At 41.5% G+C, this 20,783-nt stretch overlaps 1 protein-coding gene across 4 annotated transcripts in view; it reads right to left on the bottom strand.

The window, feature by feature from the left end:
* Positions 1 to 258: 258 nt before the first annotated feature.
* The window catches only part of LOC134634223 (rho GTPase-activating protein 21-like), a 103,604-nt gene continuing 83,079 nt past the window's right edge, over positions 259 to 20,783 (bottom strand). For 3 of the 4 annotated variants that reach the window (XM_063483294.1, XM_063483291.1, XM_063483290.1), the window contains 17 exons: positions 15,241 to 15,387; positions 15,048 to 15,150; positions 14,474 to 14,510; positions 14,064 to 14,183; positions 13,466 to 13,765; positions 11,744 to 11,808; positions 11,508 to 11,650; positions 10,494 to 10,636; positions 10,245 to 10,403; positions 9,860 to 9,938; positions 9,697 to 9,770; positions 9,482 to 9,571; positions 9,182 to 9,307; positions 9,062 to 9,103; positions 7,966 to 8,071; positions 4,494 to 4,525; positions 259 to 3,067 (listed from right to left, as the gene is read on the bottom strand). In XM_063483294.1, coding sequence (XP_063339364.1) covers positions 1,388 to 3,067; positions 4,494 to 4,525; positions 7,966 to 8,071; positions 9,062 to 9,103; positions 9,182 to 9,307; positions 9,482 to 9,571; positions 9,697 to 9,770; positions 9,860 to 9,938; positions 10,245 to 10,403; positions 10,494 to 10,636; positions 11,508 to 11,650; positions 11,744 to 11,808; positions 13,466 to 13,765; positions 14,064 to 14,183; positions 14,474 to 14,510; positions 15,048 to 15,150; positions 15,241 to 15,387 — 3,446 coding nt within the window. In that variant the 3' untranslated portion in view covers positions 259 to 1,387. The remainder of the gene's footprint in view (positions 3,068 to 4,493; positions 4,526 to 7,965; positions 8,072 to 9,061; positions 9,104 to 9,181; positions 9,308 to 9,481; positions 9,572 to 9,696; positions 9,771 to 9,859; positions 9,939 to 10,244; positions 10,404 to 10,493; positions 10,637 to 11,507; positions 11,651 to 11,743; positions 11,809 to 13,465; positions 13,766 to 14,063; positions 14,184 to 14,473; positions 14,511 to 15,047; positions 15,151 to 15,240; positions 15,388 to 20,783) is intronic. The other variant, XM_063483293.1, reaches the window with a different exon arrangement.

Consider the following 20,783-nt stretch of genomic DNA (forward strand, 5'->3'; position numbering starts at 1 on the left):
GAGATCATTGTATATTCCTGAGCTTTGAAGCTGGTGTTGCTTTACAACAGCTGTCATGATTGTTGTGATTTAAATCAGGCTGTTGTAATATTTCAACGTGGTGCAAGCATACAAATCTGAAGAGCAACACAATGCTTTGATAAAAACATATGCGATTTATTGTAATAAATATATTTGTTTGGACAAAAAAAAATCTGGTGTATTATTCTTCCCAGATGTTTTCTGAGAATAATAACAATGACGCCAAAGAGACGAGGGTCTAAATAAAGGTTATTTATTTCCAGTGTTTGTTGAGGGGAGGAGGTGGTGTTGCGCCCATGTTTTTCTGTAAACACGGGCGAGATGTTCACTCTTCAGCAAACATTGTCTCATGCAGTTTCAGACATGATTTTTTTTTCTCCCAGCTTTTTAAAGCACCCGTTCCATTTTACTGCAAAACCCGGGGTGGGGGGGGGGGGATAAAACTATAATGAAACATAACTGCGATAAAAATCTGATGTTGCTCCAATGCTGCTGTGAGTTTAACTAAAAACAGGATAAAATCTGGAATGCCTGTGAGGTTAAAAGAAAAAAAATGACCCTCCTTGTGTTTCCAACCATCCATAAAAACAGTTTAAAAACAAAACAAATAAAAGAGGCACTTTTTTTTCGTATGTAAAAACTCACTTTTTGGACTATAACTTCACAAAACTACTGTACCAAGCATTACATACTGTAGTATCAGCATTTTATTACTGTTTTCTCAGTCTTTTATTTCATAAAACTATAATAATCCCCCAGTTCCTCAAGCTAATATCTGGCTGTTGTGAGTGTGCTGTGAAAATACAAAATAAAACAACAAGAAACATAAAAAGAAAAAAATAAACTTCCCACAGCACTCAGCTCAGAAAGCAGCCCTCAGTCACTTCCACGTACTTCAAGTACAGCCGAGAAAAACACAGACATGCCGTTTTGAAAAAGACATTATTGTCACAAGCAACTCATGTTAGTCCAAAAAGTGTAATACATTCTTCATACCGCTCCAAAGAGGAAGAACTGAGTCATGATTCCTTATTTAAAAAAAACTCTTGCACCTGCTTTCTTCAGTAATACTCAAGTTGACCCTTATATTTGTCATCGTGTCCTATTAAAGTCACATTCTTGCACTCGTTGGGTTCCATCTTACAGGAGAAAAGTCTGTGTTTTTGTTTCCATGTCTGTTCCAGTATGGCCGATGAGTCAGAGTTAGACATCTCTTCAGTCGAATTCCAGTAACAATCATAATAAGTATGTACAGTAGATACATAAAGTATACTTTGTAGAAAAAATATTGTGCAGTAACCTCAGCTAAAATACCCACATTCATACACGTACACATTCATCCCGGTTTTGTTTTTTGTTTTCCGTTTCACAGATACTGGTAGAACCGTGAGCGGACAACTTGCGCTCCAGAGAGTTTGTGTGGGTGAGCGTCGTCCCCTAAGGAGCCTTTGTTTTTGCTTTGCAGTCCTCTGCCGTTAATGTGCTCCCCGGCTGGAGGCTGAGCCCCAGGGGAGTCCGAAGGCGGTGGAGGTGGAGGTCTTTCGGGAGGTCTTTCTTCATGCACTTCTGCGTGATCATCCTCAGGCACCGCTTTGGGCGCAACCTCGACGCTTGGCTCGGAGCCTCTGCTTTGCTCCCTCGCAATCCAGTCCCGAATGGATAAGTCCTGAGAGGAGCATCTAGGCTTCAGGCGGTCTAGAGCTGAGAGTTCGGCCGCCTGGTCCACCCCACCTTGCTCCCGCCAGTCGTTGATGATTGCCAGCTCTGCGAAGTCTCTCTGCCCACCCATGGTGTGCCTCCGTCGGATGTTCTTCTTCTTACTGCGACCGTCGGGAGATCGGTTCTTCTGAGTAAACATGTCATCAGCGGACGTTCGTAGCCTAAACTTGAGCCTCTCTGTGATCTTAAGGTGCCAGGCTGGTTCGGATCGCTCCGACTCACTGCGCGAAGAAGAGCTGAGGCTGCTTGTGGATCGGCCCTTTTTCATCACCTCCAGGACTCGAGACAACCGGCTGGAAGACTCCGCCCTGCCCTCGCTGCGCTCCCCGCTGCCAGCAGCCCCTTCCACTGACGATTCACTGTCTGTTTTCTGTTTCAGGGACCACCTTCTTGAGAGGGTATCACACTCAATCATGCGGTGTGTTGGGAAGAGCCGGCGTGCTTCCAGTTTTGGTGAGGTGCCCCCTTCGATAGCACTGCCCCCTTTGGCCTTTTCTTGACTTTGCGCTGGGCGGGGTGTGGACTGGCTGCTGCCGCCGCCTGGAGCAAAAACTGGAAAGTCGCTCTCGCTGTCTGTCTCCATCGGTCGTCCCTCGCTGATGAGCTCACTGCGCTCATCATCTGCCTCCTCACCACCCTGCAGCTCTGGACTGAGCGCGCTTGACTCCGCTCCAGTCAGGAACGTGATAGAGGAGGTGGTGGAGTAGTCAGAGGTGATAGAGCTCACCTCTGCGCCAGCGGACGCCCCTGCACCTGCTCCCAGAGCGGCTCCTGCTGGCAGATCAGGGGACACTCCTGCAGTCCATTTTTTCGGTCTGGATCGTGGCACTGATGCTCCAGAGCTCATGGTCCCAAGGTCTGAGGTGTTTTCATCGAGCTGGGACGGAGGGTCTGACAATGAGGATTTTCCCTGAGGAGCTGTTTGGTAGCTGATGCTGAGAGAGTTGGAAATCTTTGGGGAAGGTAAAGGTGAAGGTGAGGAGCGTCTGGGGGTAATCTTCTCCCTCAGGAATAAGGAGTTTCGGTGCTCTCTCTTAGCTTTAGGTGTGAGCTCCACTGTCCTCCCATTCTCCTTCCTCTCTTCTGTCCGTGCTTGCTGCTTCGTGCTGGGTTTGGTGTTAGGGCTGGGACGAGTCTCGCCCTGTGCCTCGGTCTGCTGGTTTGGCTTCTGGCCAAGGATTTCCTTCTTGAGGAATACAGAATCCAGATCATCGTCTGAGCTGCTAGGCTGCGGCTTCTCCCTTGACTTCTTTCTTTTGCGGCTGGCTACAGCAAAGATGGAGGAGACCAGGAGGTCTCTGCTGCACTGATCCTTCCCTGAGGAACCCTGCACAGAGGAGAGGGGAACAGAAAGAGAGAGCACAAGAAGAACAAAATGAGCACTGCTGAATCTAAGAAACACAAAAGACGACACAGAAACTTTTAACCCCAACCCCCTTCCTCAAGTCTGTACTCCACCTGTTCCCATGAAGCACCAGACAAACAAGTAGACAGAAAGAGGGACATTAGCAGCATCATAAACAGGGAGCACAGTACTGATTCATGCCAGCTTTAAAGCAGAAGCAGAAGCAGCAGCACAGCATGAACTGAAGCGCGGCTGAAGCTGAAGAGGAGGAGCCGGGAACAGCAGTGCAATGATGGAAAGCATCTGCCTTTTTTTCCCTCCTACATCCTAACAAGCTGTTGAACACTCCCAAGTTCCTCAGCCACAAGTTCTAAATCCAGGGTGTCCCCGAGAAGGACTTCTATGAGCAATTTTAAACCTTTAAAATCATAAAAAGACTTGATGCACAGCAGCCTTTATGGCTCCAAGTCGCTAACCATCTAACCATGGAAATTGTTTAGTTTTCACTGTGGATGTGAGGGTCAAATAATGTGTGGTCACAGCACTGAGAATACACGATGGGCCTCAATCACTTGTATGTCCAGACAAATGTTCTTGGACAAAATGTGTTCTCACAGAGTTACCATCAGATTGTGATGGTAACTCTGAAGGTTTTTTTTTTTGAAGTATACTTTTTTGTTAATCACTGGGACAAAGATTTTCCCAGAAACTACTGAAAAAGCAATGAAGTTGCTCTAAAAAATGAAAGCCAGAAGTGGCACACCTCCTCCTCGGGTAAACAGAGAGCTGGGCTGCAATAACAGATGGGGAGCCCTTTGAACCACAACTAGAAGAAAATGAAAGAAGCAGGTGGAGGACAGGGACCACATGATCCTTTAATTTTTGTGAATGAGGCCCAGTGTGTAGCAACAGATGAGTGAAAACTGTTCACAGTGAGGTCTGTGGGTGTTTTGAAGTACAAAATCCCTGCACCCTGTGACAGCAATCGTGCATGTTTTCAAATGCCAAATAGAACAAATTTTGTGGTCAGTCATTTTTTTAAGTTTTGTGTTTACAATCTTTCTTTCTGATCCTCTGGTATTTAACACCAAATTATCTTTTTAACATTCCTTATTTTTTGACAGGCTGTCTTTGAACCATAAAACAAAGCCTAGCACCACATCTGTCTCTTAATGAGAACATTGCAGATGTTGCTGTTTAATTTCTTATATGTATTCTATTAGTGTTGTGAGTACCACAAATTAGTCTTTTTCACTGTTCGGGAATAAGGCAGAAAATCAGAACAATTAAACAAGATGCTGCTCTAAATTAAATTAGGTGAAATGCCTTAAGCAGTAAGTTTATATCATCTGTTCTCTTCCTACCTCCTTTCATCCCACACCATCAGACACTGGAGACACACACTCACCTTTGATTTAGCTGAGTCACTAGTTGGGGAATCTGTAGGTAAAAGAGAAAACGATAGACACGTTAGATGATTTAACAACACAGGTGAGCACACAGAGGGGGTTAAATGTGTGGAAATGAGTGTGACAGGAAACAAAAGAGGAGAAAGAACCATGTTGATGAGAAGAAGCATGATGAAAAACACCAGACGAGACCGATGAGAGGTGAGAGCAAACACAAGCGGACAACAGGCCATGCTGCACACGGGGGCAGATGAGCTCAGCGTTACACTCAGGTCCACGTCTGTATGTGTGACATGTGACATGACATTGTTTCCTAATTAAGTGTAGACCAGAGGGTGTCAGAAAAGCCACAGAAGATGCTGACGGCTATTTCCATCAAAGCTCCTCTTGGTGATTCTGAGTGCAACTTTTGCAATGAACAGCAGCGGGGCAGATGATGTGCCATGCAACACGAGGATGGTGATCGATTTGTTATCCAGGAATGAAACTGCGGTCCTGTGGTAGCATTTTCTGATTTAAAAAAAAAAATTGGTAGTGGCCATACATGAGGATTTCTGCTGATACTTTCAACTTCAATTTCTTGGGCTGCACTGTAATAATTATGAACAAATGCTTCTGTTGTAATTGTCACTGCAAGTGTCAACCTCTCATGTGTCTTAATCTCTGTGGTTTGTGCTACTTTTCAGATCATCCAACTAGGTTTTAAAAAGTTTCTTTAGGTTAAGAAACACTTGAGTTTACTATCGTTTTCAAAGCCATGGAGAGGTGAAACTGTCCAAAAAGCATTTAATTTGTTACTGTAGATGACCCAGTTCATATCATTTTGACATGCTAGAATATCAGCTAGGAGCACTGCACATTATTGTTGATTGCCTCCTGATGACACAGTAACTGCTAGCTAGCTACAACCCATAGACTGTATATAAAAAATGCAAGAGCCACCAAAAAGCCTTCTATCACCTGTACTTTTTAAAAATAGCAAGCACAGACTGAGACTGCTTCTTTAAAAAGTCAGTGTTCAGCTGATGTTCATACAGTAAATTATGATTTCATGTAACGTAAAATGGACAATAAAGAGTCTGGCTTCTTTTTGACTGACTGGTCACTATTTTATGAATGGGCAGTATTTTCAGTTCCTCAGTGAGATCCAACCCTCTCTTGTCATGTCAAGTTTAAGGTGAAAGTCTAAATTCCCAGCTCATGTTTGAACAGTTATTCTCACAGTGGTTGCTTCCATCTTTTACATACAGTCTATGAGAAAACCAGAATGTACAGAGATTTTGGAGACATGTTGTCATAGCTTCTAAGATTCGTTTGCCAAAAAGGAGATAAACACATAATAAACAAAGTTGCAAATAATTTGAATGATCTGAATATTCTTTTTCTAAATTTCCAGATATTGCAATAATGTTGTCACGAAGCTTTTTAGCACTAATTTTTGTACAGTGACAATCTAATGATGTGACAGCCCTTTTCCTAGCCATGTTTTTTTGTAAGTGTCAACCTTATTTAAAAAAACAAAAAGCCTAAAATTAAACTTCGGTATTAAAATAACAAATATGGTTTAAGCTTCTAACTGGAGATCAATGTTACCAATCCATTTCTGTCAATACAGGTTGATACCAAATTTGCCAATGAAGCAATGTGAGATGATATGAGGTCTCAGACACAGTGATGACAAAAAACATCTATGGAAGAAACCAAATAAAGAAAAAAAGAAATGAAGGTGACGGGGGGGTCACAGAGGGGCTAGCTATATGAGAAGAGAGGACACTACATGAGAATGAGTGTGTCAGCAAGGAAAACCTATAATCAGTCCTCACCTGCTCTGCAAACTGTCACTCATAGCGTCCCTTAGCTAAAATTTGTGTTTTTGTGACATAGCCAAGCCCCCCTATACACCCCTTACAATACAGATGGAGGCATAATATGCAGGTGCACACTGACCAGTGACGTAGAAACCGTACCATGCTATCTCTCCTGTTGGCAAGCTTGCGAGACAGTGAGGAGAGACAGCGGAGAGCCTTTCAGACAGTAGCACCGGCCTGTGTTAGGTATACTCTGATAGAAAACCGGACACCGTACAGTACCGTGTTGCCGCTTCGCTTCCCCTTTTCATCAAGCTTTCTTTGATTAACGTTTTTTGTTTGTTTGTTTGTTTTGTTTTTCTTCTCTTTCTTTGGCATTTCTTAATAGAGCTGTGGGTTCCTGCAGACTAGGCAGCTACACTGCGGGCAACAATCCTCCTTCTTCCTACAGTTCCAGCTGTCCATCACAGACATTATAGAGTCCATCAGTGACATCATGGTGTGATAGACTCCTCCCACTTGGCCTGTGTCAAGATCAGTATGTGTGAATGCTGGGAAAGCCGTTAGGACACCCGACAGAGCCTCACTAGAGACAGAGGAATCAGAGGTCGCCTTTTACTGTAAAAACATCTAGTTCTGACGTGCCAAAGAACATGCCGTATTAGTGCAACAGTAGGCAGGAAAAAGAGGGGAAAATGGGGGTACCAAAAAGGGCAGAAGGTTGTTTAAAAAGAACTGCTTAAAAGGCTAGCATATACCGAAAAGGAGGAATAGATTTTAAAGCAAATGAAGGAGGGAGACAATTTTTTGCATCCTTTTGGGGATGCAAATAAATTGCCCACTGAATCCCACACAGGGATTTGGACCGGCCCGTTCTCATATCTGGGCTGTCAGATAATGTCGTTTTGTCAAAGCTGCTGGCGTGTCTCAGCAGAAGGTGTCCTTTAGCAGTAGCGTGCATAACACGCCGGGTTATAGAATCAACGAAACGGATCTTTAAAGAGGTGTAAACTTAACCAGGGAATAAAAATTAAGACAATCCATGATTTTTCCCTGTGCACAAAACTTAATTCCCCAGAAAGGTTTCGGCCTTCCCAGAATTGGAATAAAGATGTTTTTTTACCAGGTGAGCTACGTGGGGTTTCATTTACAGAAGTTAAGTTCTTGAAATGGTCAGAATTAAGATGAAAATTCAGACTTTTGTCATGTAATATGTGGCCCCCAAAAGCCCAGTTTGAGGTAAGAAAAAGGCTTCTAAGCTCAAAACAGGATGCGAACCACAGTCGCATCAACCACAATAATCGTGCTGTTAAGCTTGTAACTTCTGACACTGCCACCCTTACCGATGTCCTAATTCCTAACACCTAATAAGTTTATAGAACTGCAAAAGCAGGGCCAAAAGACACCTGACAAAAGGGCATTATGTAACGTCCCAGAATGAGAATTCATTGTTTGGACTCAGTGTTAGCCATTCTTCCTAATGGCAACAGCCAAAGGAGCAAAAGGGGAAGCTTGGCCTGGGGAAGAAGCAGCATCATCAACATTTGTTTCTAATCTTAAACACAACTGGTCCCTCCCAGCTTTGACCACAGTGCTCAGCGGTGAAAGGGTAGAGAAAGGTTAACCCACCACAGAGTTGGCCTGCCAAAATGCAGCGTGTTACCTGATACTTCACCCTGCGATGTGCCTGTACGGCCGATGTTGGTGAGCAGGTGATCGATGTTGGGGACAGGCTGAGACTCCACTGCACTCTCCTCCTGGGACACAGTCTGAAAGGAGGAAGGAGAAGTTAATGATTTGATTTGGGTATCTTTCATCATAAAAGGTAAAACAGTTTTTCGCTGGTTTGTTAATTTTCTTCATTCAACGTCCAATTAAAAAGCAGGTCAACTTCATAGCAATGTTCAGTGAATGCAGCTCGGTGTTGGGCACCTCATTCTTCCATTAACTTTGCTGTTGTAACTGTGAACTATCCTTTGAAAGAACACATACTTAACTTCTTGGGTGCTGCATAGGTTAGTTGAAACCAATTTTCAAACATGTACTCTGAACAACATCAGGAGAATTACGCTTCTAAAGCTGTCCCTTCTCACATGTAGCACACAGCACATGGAAAATACTCGGAAACACCACAAGGGACAGTGGTGTTACTACTAGAGTGTTTTAGTTTGGGTAGGAAGCATTGCTGCAGTTGTACTGTTGCTTCTTTTCACACTGATGAGGTTCCACATTTCAACCAATTGGAGAACGGAGCATTACAAAGATGAAAGTGCTTCTTTTAGGAAAATCATGGTGGGCAGATTCTGCAGGATGCAACTGAAAATCATGTCCAATAGCCACAGAATGGCACCAGCGATTGGTGGTGGAAGAAAGAAAACACTAAAATTTTGTCCTACTACTTTTTGCTTTTCTATTTGATTTAGCAGCACCCACAAACCCTCCTTTCCCTTGCAGTCTGCCTCTTTTCTTCGCCTTTGGAAAACCTCTAAGCAATAAATACCTTGGCTGAGCCACGTCCATCTGGTTTTATGTTACTTCCCTCCTTCCTAACAGAGCTGGGTAGTAACACCAATCATGTTTTTGAACCGCAATGTTTTTGTTTTCACTGAGTAAAAACTGATCAATGCTTTCGAACTGATTCAGTGTTTTTTCTCTTTGCCATCTACATTTTTTTTGCCAACTCACTTCACCAAAACTGGCTTTTTTGCTTTAGTATTTAGAGAAGAAAACAATGTTATTGTAGTAACGTCTGTACCCACCACTGGCTCTCCATTTCCATCTTCAGTGAAGAACCAATCATACTGCAAGACACAAAATAAACGTGAGAAAATAAAAATTTGTGTGCATGTTTGAATCAGTGACCCAACACTGAAACTCACATTTTGAATGAGGGTCTCCACTATCTTGTACTGGTCGGGCATGTGCGTCACCATATGGGTCATGTTGTCCTCGGTGGTGCGCACCAGAGTGGGGCCGAACACGATGGCCAGGTTCCTCGGTTCCATCTGACATTTTTTAAAAAAGTTGTTTTTTCTTTTTTTGTTTGTTCTTTGGCGAGCAGACATCTCCAAACTGAGTAACTCAGAACAGAGTGGTCTACATAATTGTATAAATAAGACTACAGACAAGAACAAAAATATGTAAACAACAAAAGCAACAATAACAAGAACAACAAATACCTTATTTTTCTCAGAGTTGTCAGCCACAGTTTTCAGGTGAGCTGAGAGGAACTTGAGGGTCTCGTAATGATGAGCCGGTAACTCGTGAAGCTGTAAGGAAAAAAGAAATTACACAAAACAAAAATTGAATGTCTGACATCTTAGTTTCTTGCATTTTTTGTTGCATTTTGTGCAATTTCAATGAGGTTAAATGTTACAAAACTACTTCTACTCACCAGTCTCTTCAGCACTTTGAGTCTCTCCACTGGGTCCTCTATCCTGTTGGCCTCTATAAAATCTGTGTACCTCTCTGCAGGACGAAAAAAGAAGAAGTAAAAGTACTTTTACAGATGACAGTTCTCCTTTTTAACCACTAGATGGCAAGAAGAATCAACTTACCATTGGTGAACAGGGGCTCGGGGAGTTTCCGAAAGAAGGACTTGAGTAAACTACTGATCACATTGAGGTCCCTCCATTTCTGCGCAAAAAAGCATAATTAATTTAGCAAAAGGCTCTTTTGGGAAAACAAGTATGATGGTTTTCTACAGCTTCCACTGCTGCTGCATAATGTTTGTGATCCAGAAATACAAGCTTACCCAGCTTCTGCAATAAATAGATATGGCATTTTAAAGATTGTTAAAAGACCCATCACTGGCCAGAGTACAAAGATGTAGAAAAGAGACCTGTCAATCTGCAGCTTTTAAAAATACTCCAGGCCATTAGGGAAACGCACTTCAAGGAGAGTTTAATTAAAGCAGCAGCAGATCAATGAAAGGACACTCACATCGTCTTGGATGTCGATATCATTCATGCCCTTGTTATTGAGCTCCTCCTGCATGTTGGAGATCGCAGCATTGTTTCCAGGAACTCTGTAAATGCCCGTGTACTCCAGCCCCCTCTCTTCCACCAGCTTACAGCAAACCTCCACAATCAGAGGCACAAACTGGAACACAGAGGAATGAGGACCGTGTTTTAAAAGGCCCATTCCAGAGCAGAACATTGGGTTTGTGTACTTAATAAAACCAGCCCGAACCTTGTTGGTCTGTGCAGGAGGACAGTCGTCCAGTCTCACTCCAAACGTGACTCCAGGAGACGGCTTCTTCTCGAAAGGTTTCCTCATCAGTCCTGGGATGCCCTTTCGCCATGTCCCTTTATCCTTGGGAGGGCTGGTGTCATCTGCACACACAGGACAACACACAGGATACCGTGAATAGTAGCTTCTAATTACAACATGTCTGAGAAGGATAAGTTAAGGATATGTAGTAAAATCCAATAACTCCTTTTATATGATTGATGTTTAGCTACTGTGTGTAAATCCTGAGCACTTCTGCTTTTATTCTTATCTGGATCCAAATGCTGTCAAATACAGGATTTATTAAGCGCAGAATGGATTACACTGTCAGGATTATCATGATGCTCCAGATATGAATACAGAACTATACTGACTGTTTTCTTGCAGTCTTGGCATGCCACTCTAATACCTTTTATACTGCTAAGCTGAGCAGTTTCTGGCACAAGGTGCAACAATCTTCAAGTTTATTACCTTTAACAGGCACGAAGCAAGCTCTACGGGTGTTGTACTTGAGGCACAGCTCATTGAACGTGTACTTACTTGCATTAAAGTAACATTAACCGTAAAACAATGAGTTATTATTTCCAGAAGTGATACCTTCCATCATCATCATCAAAACACCTTCAACGCACTGTGCAGTTTGCTCTGCATTTATGATTCATTTCCTTTAACCATTTGTACCCCTCTAAAAACAGCCTGTAAGAGTTTGTTTAACTACAAAGCACTGTATTAACCATATAGTCACGCTGCCTGATCTAAATATGTAAAGGCTGCATAAAGCAGAGGCACCATGTACTCAACATGAAAACCAGTGATCAAACTGCCACCCTTCTGATTTGTAGATGACCTGCTCTGCGTCCTGAGCCACAGCCACCCCAATAAATGTTTATATACTACTTATACATAACAAATGAAGGAAGCATTAGTAATTAATTTTATTATTTATCAGATATAAAATGTTCTTCTTTTTCATACCTTTGTGCATGTTCTTCCTCTCCTGCTCAGCTTTGGGTGAGTGTGGACTTGTTGCTTTGGTCTCTCCTTTCCCTCCCAGCAGCGTCTGCCTTAGCGACTGGCGTGAAGTTCTGGGAGACGGCTCCGTCTTGCTGCCAGTCGGGCTGCATGAGACATGGACACGAAACTTTCAGAGCATTCCCATGAGCTATGAGACACCTCCCTTCCCCACTCACCTGCTTTCATCTCACCCTTACCTCATCAAGGTGTTGTACTCTTTGATCTTCCTGCTGATGAGGTCGTGGCTAGTGAAGTCGGCATTCTAAAAAAAGGGAAGAAGGAAAAAGAGAAGGAAAAAATGACAGGGCATGATATGAGACGTGATAACAAATGTTTACGGGAATCTGGTGCAATTGTGCCCTTCAGCCTGGCCTTACAGACTATGACAGATCGTTATATAACCTGCAGCTCTCAGGTGGCACAGGGAGGACTGAGAACGAAACATTTGGCTGGTTAGGTCCTCAAAAGAGTTTATATTTCAAATATGGGGAGATGCACCTACTTTGTTCTTCATTTCATCTCCAAAATGTCACAAAACATTCCAAAAAATTTCATTAACTCAAAGACATTCAGTTTATTCAGTTTTAGTCACATAAATGTTACCCAGAAGTCCAGAAAAAGAAATCAACACAGCGAGTCCTGCTGTCAGAAATCTGCAGATGAACACACAAATTCAGCTATTTTATTGTCCCTGTGCAACTGAAATGTAACTGTGTCATCCTTAACTGGCACATTTATTTTGAAATCCCGCATATTTACAACAAATAATTAGAACTAGAATAAGCACCATAATAAACACCGTGGAGTCACAAGCTAGCGTACTCCTAGTCCTGATCCCAAGCTCGGATAAATGGGAGGATTGCGTCACGAAGAGCAACCAGAATAAAATCTGTGCCAAATCAAATATGCGGATCTATCCACTGCGGCGACCCCCTGGGAAATAAGGGAGCAGCCGACAGTACCAAGAATCACATGAATGTTTACAATTGAAAGAACGCAGAAAGAGCACAATTGAGGAAACAAGTAACTACAAATTTGAAGAAAAACTAACCGGTGTGGGGAGTTTTGATGAAACGTCATGCAGAAATTCTGCGTTTATGTAGCAAAGATCGTCGCTGCCTCAGTGGCTTTTAGAAAGCCCCAAATTATTAGAAAATATCAATAACTGAGCGGAAAATTAGAGCAGCACTGTATGTGAGAGAAGAGGGTGGCTTATGGGTCACTAATTGGGTATTTTCCATTAATATTTTAATTCGATAACTTGAGTAAAAATATTCCCACAGCTCATCTGTTTAAGAAGAAAGTTGGAAATCTTTGTTTTTTTAGATTAGAGCTGTACACCACATGTTCTCGCTGAATCTGGAAGCTGTCCATTTTTTACAATTAATATAAATCAAATTCCTGTTTATCTGCTTTTTAAACCCCCAGTGTACTCATATATGTCAGCCTGTAACCCATGCACTGTACTTCATGAAGGAGGAAAGTTTAGACATTTGAGGAAAATGTCTAAACTTGCCTCGCCCAGAAGGTTACATGTTTTAAAAAGCTTTGCTCAATCAAAGGAGATGAAAGCTAATGTGCATGAAAGCCCCCGAGGACACTCTTAGTGAGAAGTACTGAGCTGCAAGCTGCCAAATTATGTCAGTAAAAATCGTAAAATTAAAAATGCCAAACCGCTTATTCAACCCGTGACGAACATGATAATATTGGTATCTGTTTTTATGACTTTATCACATCTGAACACAAAATTTTTCAAATTCTTTCAGTGTTTTTTTTTCTCCCGAGGAGACGAGCAGAGTCACAGCGCTTGGACTCAAAAAACTGAACTTTAACTTAATTTGCTTGCTTATGAATGTTTGGATCTTGTGACTGCTTTTTGTATAACGACTGTCCCAACAGTTTGAACCCAAGACTCGCACCTCCTCATCCAGGTTGCTGTTCTCCTGTATGACTCTGATCCAGGCCAGCATGTCCTCCCGGTCCTCAGCCTGGAAAAGGTACTCGCAGTCCGACGTGGTCAGCCTCAGGACGTTCTTCCGCTTCGTGTCGCTGTAGGAGATGTCAATCAGGCAGGACTTGATGCTGATCGGCAGCGGCTCATCCACTGCTTGGCAGTTGGCGTGTGCTTGGCCCTCCTTTTTGTCTTTGTATAGGCAGAGGTAGTTTCCTCTCAACACGGCGTACATCTGTTTCCACGGCCGCATGCCGCCTCCGACACGCTACATAAAACACGTCATGAAGAAGAGAATAGTTTACAAAGCAAAATAGCAGGAATTCAACCAATCTTAAAAGCACTACTATTGCTTTATAATCACTGTGTTGTGGACAATATGAGACAAGAAAATCTAAACTGCTCAAGCAAGTAAAACAAACAGCAGAGAAAACATAGATAAGATATCATCAAGAAGGAGCTGTTATGGTTAATAAACCAAATTTCGAGCAGGTCAATGGATATAAAAGTGTGTGAGGCATGATTTCTGTGGCACTGTGTGAGTTTTAAACAGAGACGGTGCACACCTTGGCCTTTTCTGTATGAAGCTGCTTAAAATGCAGCAATCCCTCCTTGGTGGCGTCACAGAAGACGTCTGATGAGGAATCTCTCCTTGACCCTGAATCATCCGATGACCTGTCCACAGCCTGAAACGGAGATGAAACCAATGCAAACAAATGAAAGCCCGAAAGGTTTTCAAGTGCAAGACGAGGAGAAAGTGCACCAGTGATATACAGTAAATTAAAAACTCCTTTTAAAAGAATCATTTACAAAAGCAGCATGACGCAACTCCCACGGCTCTCCCAGTTTTCCACAATATATTCACATTACAGTGAGAGAAGTTTATAATGTGGGTGTGAAACAAAGGTTGTATAAATATCTGAGCAGGAAACGCTGATAAAACAAAGAGCCGACAGTGAGCTCATAAAAAACTTACCTTCATAAGACTTTTCAGACCAGGTATCAAGGACCGCCTAGACAGAAATGGAAAAATGTGAGGGCAGCAAAAAGTATGAGATGTGTGTGAGAATAAGCGTTTAAAATTACATCAAATAATAAAACCTGCTTCAGTGGGATTGGTTCAAACAAAATGTGCTCGTTCTCTTTGGTTTTGGAGTAAAACAGAACCAAAACAACCTCTGACTTTACTGCTTAGGAAAGACAACACCCTCTCTTTCTTAAGAGTGTAAAAGCATTGTGTAAAAGCAAAATTGATCAATCACAGGAGTAAGCTACCCATAAATCCATCCACTGCCAATAAGCTTTCCAGAAATGTGACCTTACAAGTGATCAGTAAATAAATCAATTGTTAAAACTCTGCACACAGCTGATGGACCCGTATCGGGGTTAAACGCAGAGGTATGTTTCGCTTTTTGTGCAGCACCATGTTTTTACTACTACACTGTAAATAATCTACTAAAACCTGCCTTTGTTTGTCCTGTTTTTTTAATACAAGACTGATAGTCACTTTTTCACAAGTTTTTATATGCACTGTTGTGAGAGCATCTTACCCTTTGCCTTCTTCCCGGTAGTTATCGAGGCCTTCATCGTACGACTTGGAGCGCTCAGTTTTAGTACCAGAATCTGACTCAATAATTGTGAGACGGAGAGAATCTATTAAAAGAGGGTCACATAATTATTTGAAACTGTCCCTTTCTGCGCCAAATTCAGCAGCTGACTAACCCTTTGATATGGAAAACACACCTTGGTCATGTGACAGCTGGCGGCGAATGAGAGGGGAAGGAGAAGGGGGGCTGGCTGGGATGGTGGTGATGACGGGCGTTCCAGATATCACGGCTGAGGCGGGGATGTGCGCACTCTCCAGGTCGATGCTTGGACTGGAAGGTTCATCTGAGGACAGAAAAGAGGAAACTGAGTTCAGCAAGGCAAGAAAATCATAAAACACTCCCCTGAACATGAAGTATAATAGTCAGAATATATCAGCTGAAAGCTTAAACATACTTAAAAAAGGATCACATGAACACTCTAGCTGGTTTTAAAAAGTTTCTTAAACAAACTGTAGTAAAATTACAACATGTTAACTAGGTTTTTACCCAAATATTCAACTTTTCATATATTTGACTATTTCACTGGGTGGGTCCCTCGGGTTGGTTGCTTGGCTACAGAGTAAAGTGTCCAACATAAGGACCAGGCTGGCTTTGGAAAACGTAAAATGCGAGCATAAATGTTGGACTTTTAATTGTATTTCTAAGTTTCACAGCTTTTTCTACTAATAAAGATCTCCCCCATTTAAATTCATGCTACACCAAAATAATTAAGTTACAGATTTCTGTAGTTTTACACATTTAATTCTTAAAATGTAAGCTTAAAGAGTGCCGCTGATAGATTTCTTTCTGTTAAAATAACACTTCATTTTTTTAGTTACATTTATGTACACTGGCAGAAAGGATAGTTTCACTGGTAAGATTGAAGTGGCCTGGATTTAACCTGCGATGTAAAATTAGTTTGACATCCCTGTCCTAATGCAAATGCAAGAGGTTTTACCCAAGAAAACAGCCGACATTAATACAATTTCGTTGTACATACACAACGACAATAAAGAGCTATTCTTTTCTAATAAGGAGGTATTCCTCACTTTTATACATGTAACACCACACCTGACCCAGAACTGTAATTAGGATTGGCTTTAAACAATGTGAAAAACTGTGTGCATGTAACAAAAGTTAATGTGTAAACGTATCGTAGCAGTCGCACCCTGTGCATGGGGCTTGTATTGTAGGCAACCTGGTAGCTCACCCGTTTTGCATGCAGGTTCTGACCAGAACCTGCATGCAAAACGGTCACTGGCCAGCTTTGCATAGAGTCAAACTTGAAAAAAGTCATTAGTAATCCTAGTTTTTCATTGATGTCCATCTCTTATAAATTATGCAAAGATTCAGTGAAAGTTGTATTTAAATTAGGAACTTCATCATAGATTTCCACTAAGTTTATAACAAGATTTTAAAAGATTTTTCAAAATCACTATTATATTAGGGTGAGAAGTAAAGAACAACATTTGCAAAACTAATATGAATAAAAGTCAATAATTTATACCGCATAACAAAAAAACATGGAAGACAAAAATCATCATGAAGTTAATAAACTACTGTGACTCAATCAGGCTTGTCACAAATGGCAGGCACAGCTATGAGTACAGACACAGGGCACTTATTTTTATGAAGCAGCCTGAGCCCGAGGCTCAGAGAAGACAGAAGTGGTGATGATTCAGGAAGACCTGACAACAAATCAATAATTACATTAAGTCCTCAAAAGTTCACAATTCAGTTTCAAACTGTTCAAGTCAAAAACATGAGGCTCTTTCAGTGTATGACAGAGGTTGCACAACCACAGGAAAGTGAATACCATTAATGGTACACGGCCATAAAGTGTGCAGATAAGCTGACGCTGTCACTTAAAGGGAAGAGAACTGTGACAAACCAACAATTCCAACCATGGCATAATCATGATCCAAATATGTATTTTCCTAACACAGTTAATCTGCTGGAGATGCTAATCATACCACACCTTTGAAATGTATTCAACTTAACTAAATAGGAGTCATAATACCGCAAATTAGAGCAACATTAACCAGGTCTACTTCATGTCTGCTGTCTCAACTTGAATAAACATTGCAGCAAACAGCAATAAAAAGCAGCGATAAGACGTATGGAGAGAAGACTACATGATGCAGACAGAGACTCAGTCAGTCAGCTGATAAGCACTTCAGTCCAGATAAGCTGCTACAACCCCTTTCCTTTAAATACACAGATGCAGTACAGTCAGCTTGCATTATATCATCACAGGCGAGACTGTGTCATAACGTGTGATATGCAATATCTGCAAAGCGGCAAACCCTAAAAACAAATTAGGAGAAAGGTACAGCGAACAAGTAGTTGCAGAAATGAATCTTATCAGCGAATATGGTGATGCAGAAAGTAGGGCGAGACCACACAGCGGATATTGTTACTGAAAGCTCTCTTTATAATAGTGCAGAGCACAAGTAAATGGTTCAACCAGAGACTTCAAACTTGTCAGGTCACCGTGGCACAAGGAGAGAATACCTTTTTCAAATTCTTACAAATTCATCTCCAGAAACGTAACTGTCGCTGTTATTTAACTTGAAAAGTGCCCTGACTACAAAAGACAAATAGCTAAAAAGAACAACAGCGAAAAGATCTAAAAGACACAATTTCCTTGCAAACTGTTTACTTTCAGTGGTGCCATTTAACGTGAAACATGTGCTCATTGTAGGTTACAGATTACTGCTGTGAAACCTCTCTTTCCTCAAACCACAAAGACATCTCCCATGACACTGCAAACCTCATTTCTGCAAGCAAGCCAGATGCCCATTTGCTTTAATCACTTGTTTATATACCTCTAACTCTGTTTCTGGGAAGATGGTGGCAGCAAGCGAGTTTTGACACGTACAATTACAATTTATTTTTGATGGGATATCACTTTCATACATCAAGACTGATTTGGCTTTAAGCAGGAGAACATGCACCTATCCACATTTTAGACAACATGTTTGGTGTTTTTTTGTTTCTGGTCAATATAGTAAATACAAGTGTACGTCGTTTCTGTGGGTACAATAAAGTTCTCATAAAACATCTCTACAGATATGACTTTCATATGGTTTTATTTGTGTTTCGTGTGGAAAATAACAGCATAAACTCATAAACCTTCCAGATCTGTTCCAATATATTTACCAAAATCGTTAGAATATAGGCACACTACATAAAAGCAAATGGTGACTCCAATTCAGTCAGAACCACTGTAGTGAAAAAAGCCTGTTACTGTATTTCAGTCTGCAGTAATTCATATTATGCTTCAATCACAACTGAAGTACAAATAAGCCTCTACCGCCTTGTGACTAGGAAAAATCGGTGGTTGCCTGGTAACTGCATTGAATTTTTCTGTAGTCACACACCGATGGCAATTGGACAGGTTGCCTGATGGGAGGCAACCTGTCTCCAAATAATTGCAGTACAGCTTGGACCGACTGCAATCACTTATAGACAAACTGTCAAAGGCTTACTAATAGCTAATTTATTGATGCAGACAGATTGCCAACACAGCAATCAATTTACAGCAACATACATTTCTGTTTAATGTAAATTTCTCTGCATGCACACAGTTTTTGGATTTTCACCAATTTCTCACAGCTAATCACTAATTATCACAAACAGATTGCACGTTAACGCCAACTTGACCCCAAATTGACTGACAGCTGACCGTCTCCACCTTTTTGCAGTTTAATTGCCATGTTGATGCACCAAAGTTGCTTTGAAGACAACAGCTGACTTCCAAGCAACTAGCTCAAAGTCAACAAGATGCCATGTTCATTGCAGATGCTGTGGTCTCCAAACATTAGGAAGTATTGCTCTTTTCTGGGGGGTCCCTACCTTCCCATGGTAGGTAGCTCTGTTGTTATCAAGTAACAGGACTGCAAACTGAGCTCAACTTTTTGACTTGTCAGCAATAAAGCTAGTTTTTTAAATGAGGCTCATTTCTTCCTCTGAATCTTGGAAATATGTTGTAGTTCTGATTTTCAAAATAAATGCTTGGACTTCAAAGTACAGAATTCACAAACACAAAGTGGATCTACCAAGTAAATACACTGGAGTCTGGGGCAAGTCTGCTGTTGCTTGGAGTAATTTAAAGTGAGAGGAAATGGGATAAATAAACAAACTACCCTCCAACTTTCATAGCAAGATAGAATGAATTTACACACTGCCATCAGTTTCTGTAGATTAGCATGAAGTTTAAACAGAGGGGATCCAACTAACCTAGATCTTGTCCAAAATTATTACATGTGGATTTTTTATGTTTTGGCACTCATCCATGAGGTTCCATGAGGGACTCTGGAAAAATCAATGCAAGAAGAAAGAGTCCAGCATGCAGGCTCCAGATGCTTCACATCAAGTAAATAACACGTAAACAGTAAATTAATGAGCTTCAAAGGTACTTGTTGGTTGATTTTGTTATCTTTGGGTAAAAACCACGCTAAACCTCTTTCCATCCTCTATTCTCAGCTAAACTAACTCCATGCTGTTGCTTAATATACAGCAGACTGCCATGAGAGTATAAGCAATATCACACTGCCGTCTCATAACATGATAAAAAAAAACAACCCCAGATTGTTCTGATTTAAGGCACATTACTGCTATAGCACCAAGATCTCCATCTAATCTTGATCGAAATGCTGTGAACGAGAACATGAGATGTGAGGGCTGCCTCTGTGAAGTGCTGCTGGAAGAGGATGTGATTAATCCCTGCAGGTTCTAGGACACCAGACAGACACAAGAGCTGCTCTCATTGGACGGTAATGAGTCATCAATGAAGACACAACTGAGGATGCAAGGTCGAGTTCAAGCTTGTCAGCCTCTAGAGTTGTACGAGATTTGGGAAGACAGAAGATGCTTCAAACATTACTCAGTAACTTCATTCTATAAACACCTCAACATGTAAATGCAGCTCTCAGCTTCAGTTCATGAGGAAAAACACAGAAAAAAAAGAATCATCAGAAACATGAGCAGACGTGACATATCGCATGTTTTTCTAGTAGTGTATGTTACATTCTGTTCCCTGCAAAAAAAAAAATACATGAAATAAAATAAACTTTTGGCAGGCAGATAATGTACAGCAGTTATTCCACTTATTGTTTGGAAGCTTACTATGAAATGTAATTGAAGCAGATTGCTGCAGGAATGCTCTCATTTCTCCGCTATGTCATAGTCCATTAGGACGATACGCTTAGGTTTCTTTCTCTGTGCAACACTGGTGGAAATATGAGATGTTTCAGGGAGTGTGTGTGCGTTTATTGACTTGGAAAGCAGCTCTGTGAGTGCGTACGTGTGCGTAGTGTGCACCCTGTGTACTTTTTCTCTGCTGCCCTTTCAGATGCCAAAGGATTGTCTGAATATGTCATGCTTACTGGCAGTACGGTGTCACGTTGTAACACACGCTTAACACTACATCATCCCAAGTTCAAAATGCTGAACACAAACATTGCTTAACAGCTGCAAAACTTTTAAAAATTTTAATTTCCATACTGAACAGTGTCCTTTAAAAGGCAGTTTACCACCAAAACACAGGTTAACTGGATTCATTCTTATTCACACTGAGCAAACTTTGCAGGGAATTCCCCCACCTGATTATGCAATAGTATATCCATGATGACATTTAGACACAATGTATTTCATTGTAGCAGCAAAAGTGGGGCAACAATGGACAAGCTTAAAGTT

Source organism: Pelmatolapia mariae, linkage group LG9, assembly GCF_036321145.2.
Source record: "Pelmatolapia mariae isolate MD_Pm_ZW linkage group LG9, Pm_UMD_F_2, whole genome shotgun sequence".
NCBI classification, from domain to species: Eukaryota; Metazoa; Chordata; class Actinopteri; order Cichliformes; family Cichlidae; genus Pelmatolapia; species Pelmatolapia mariae.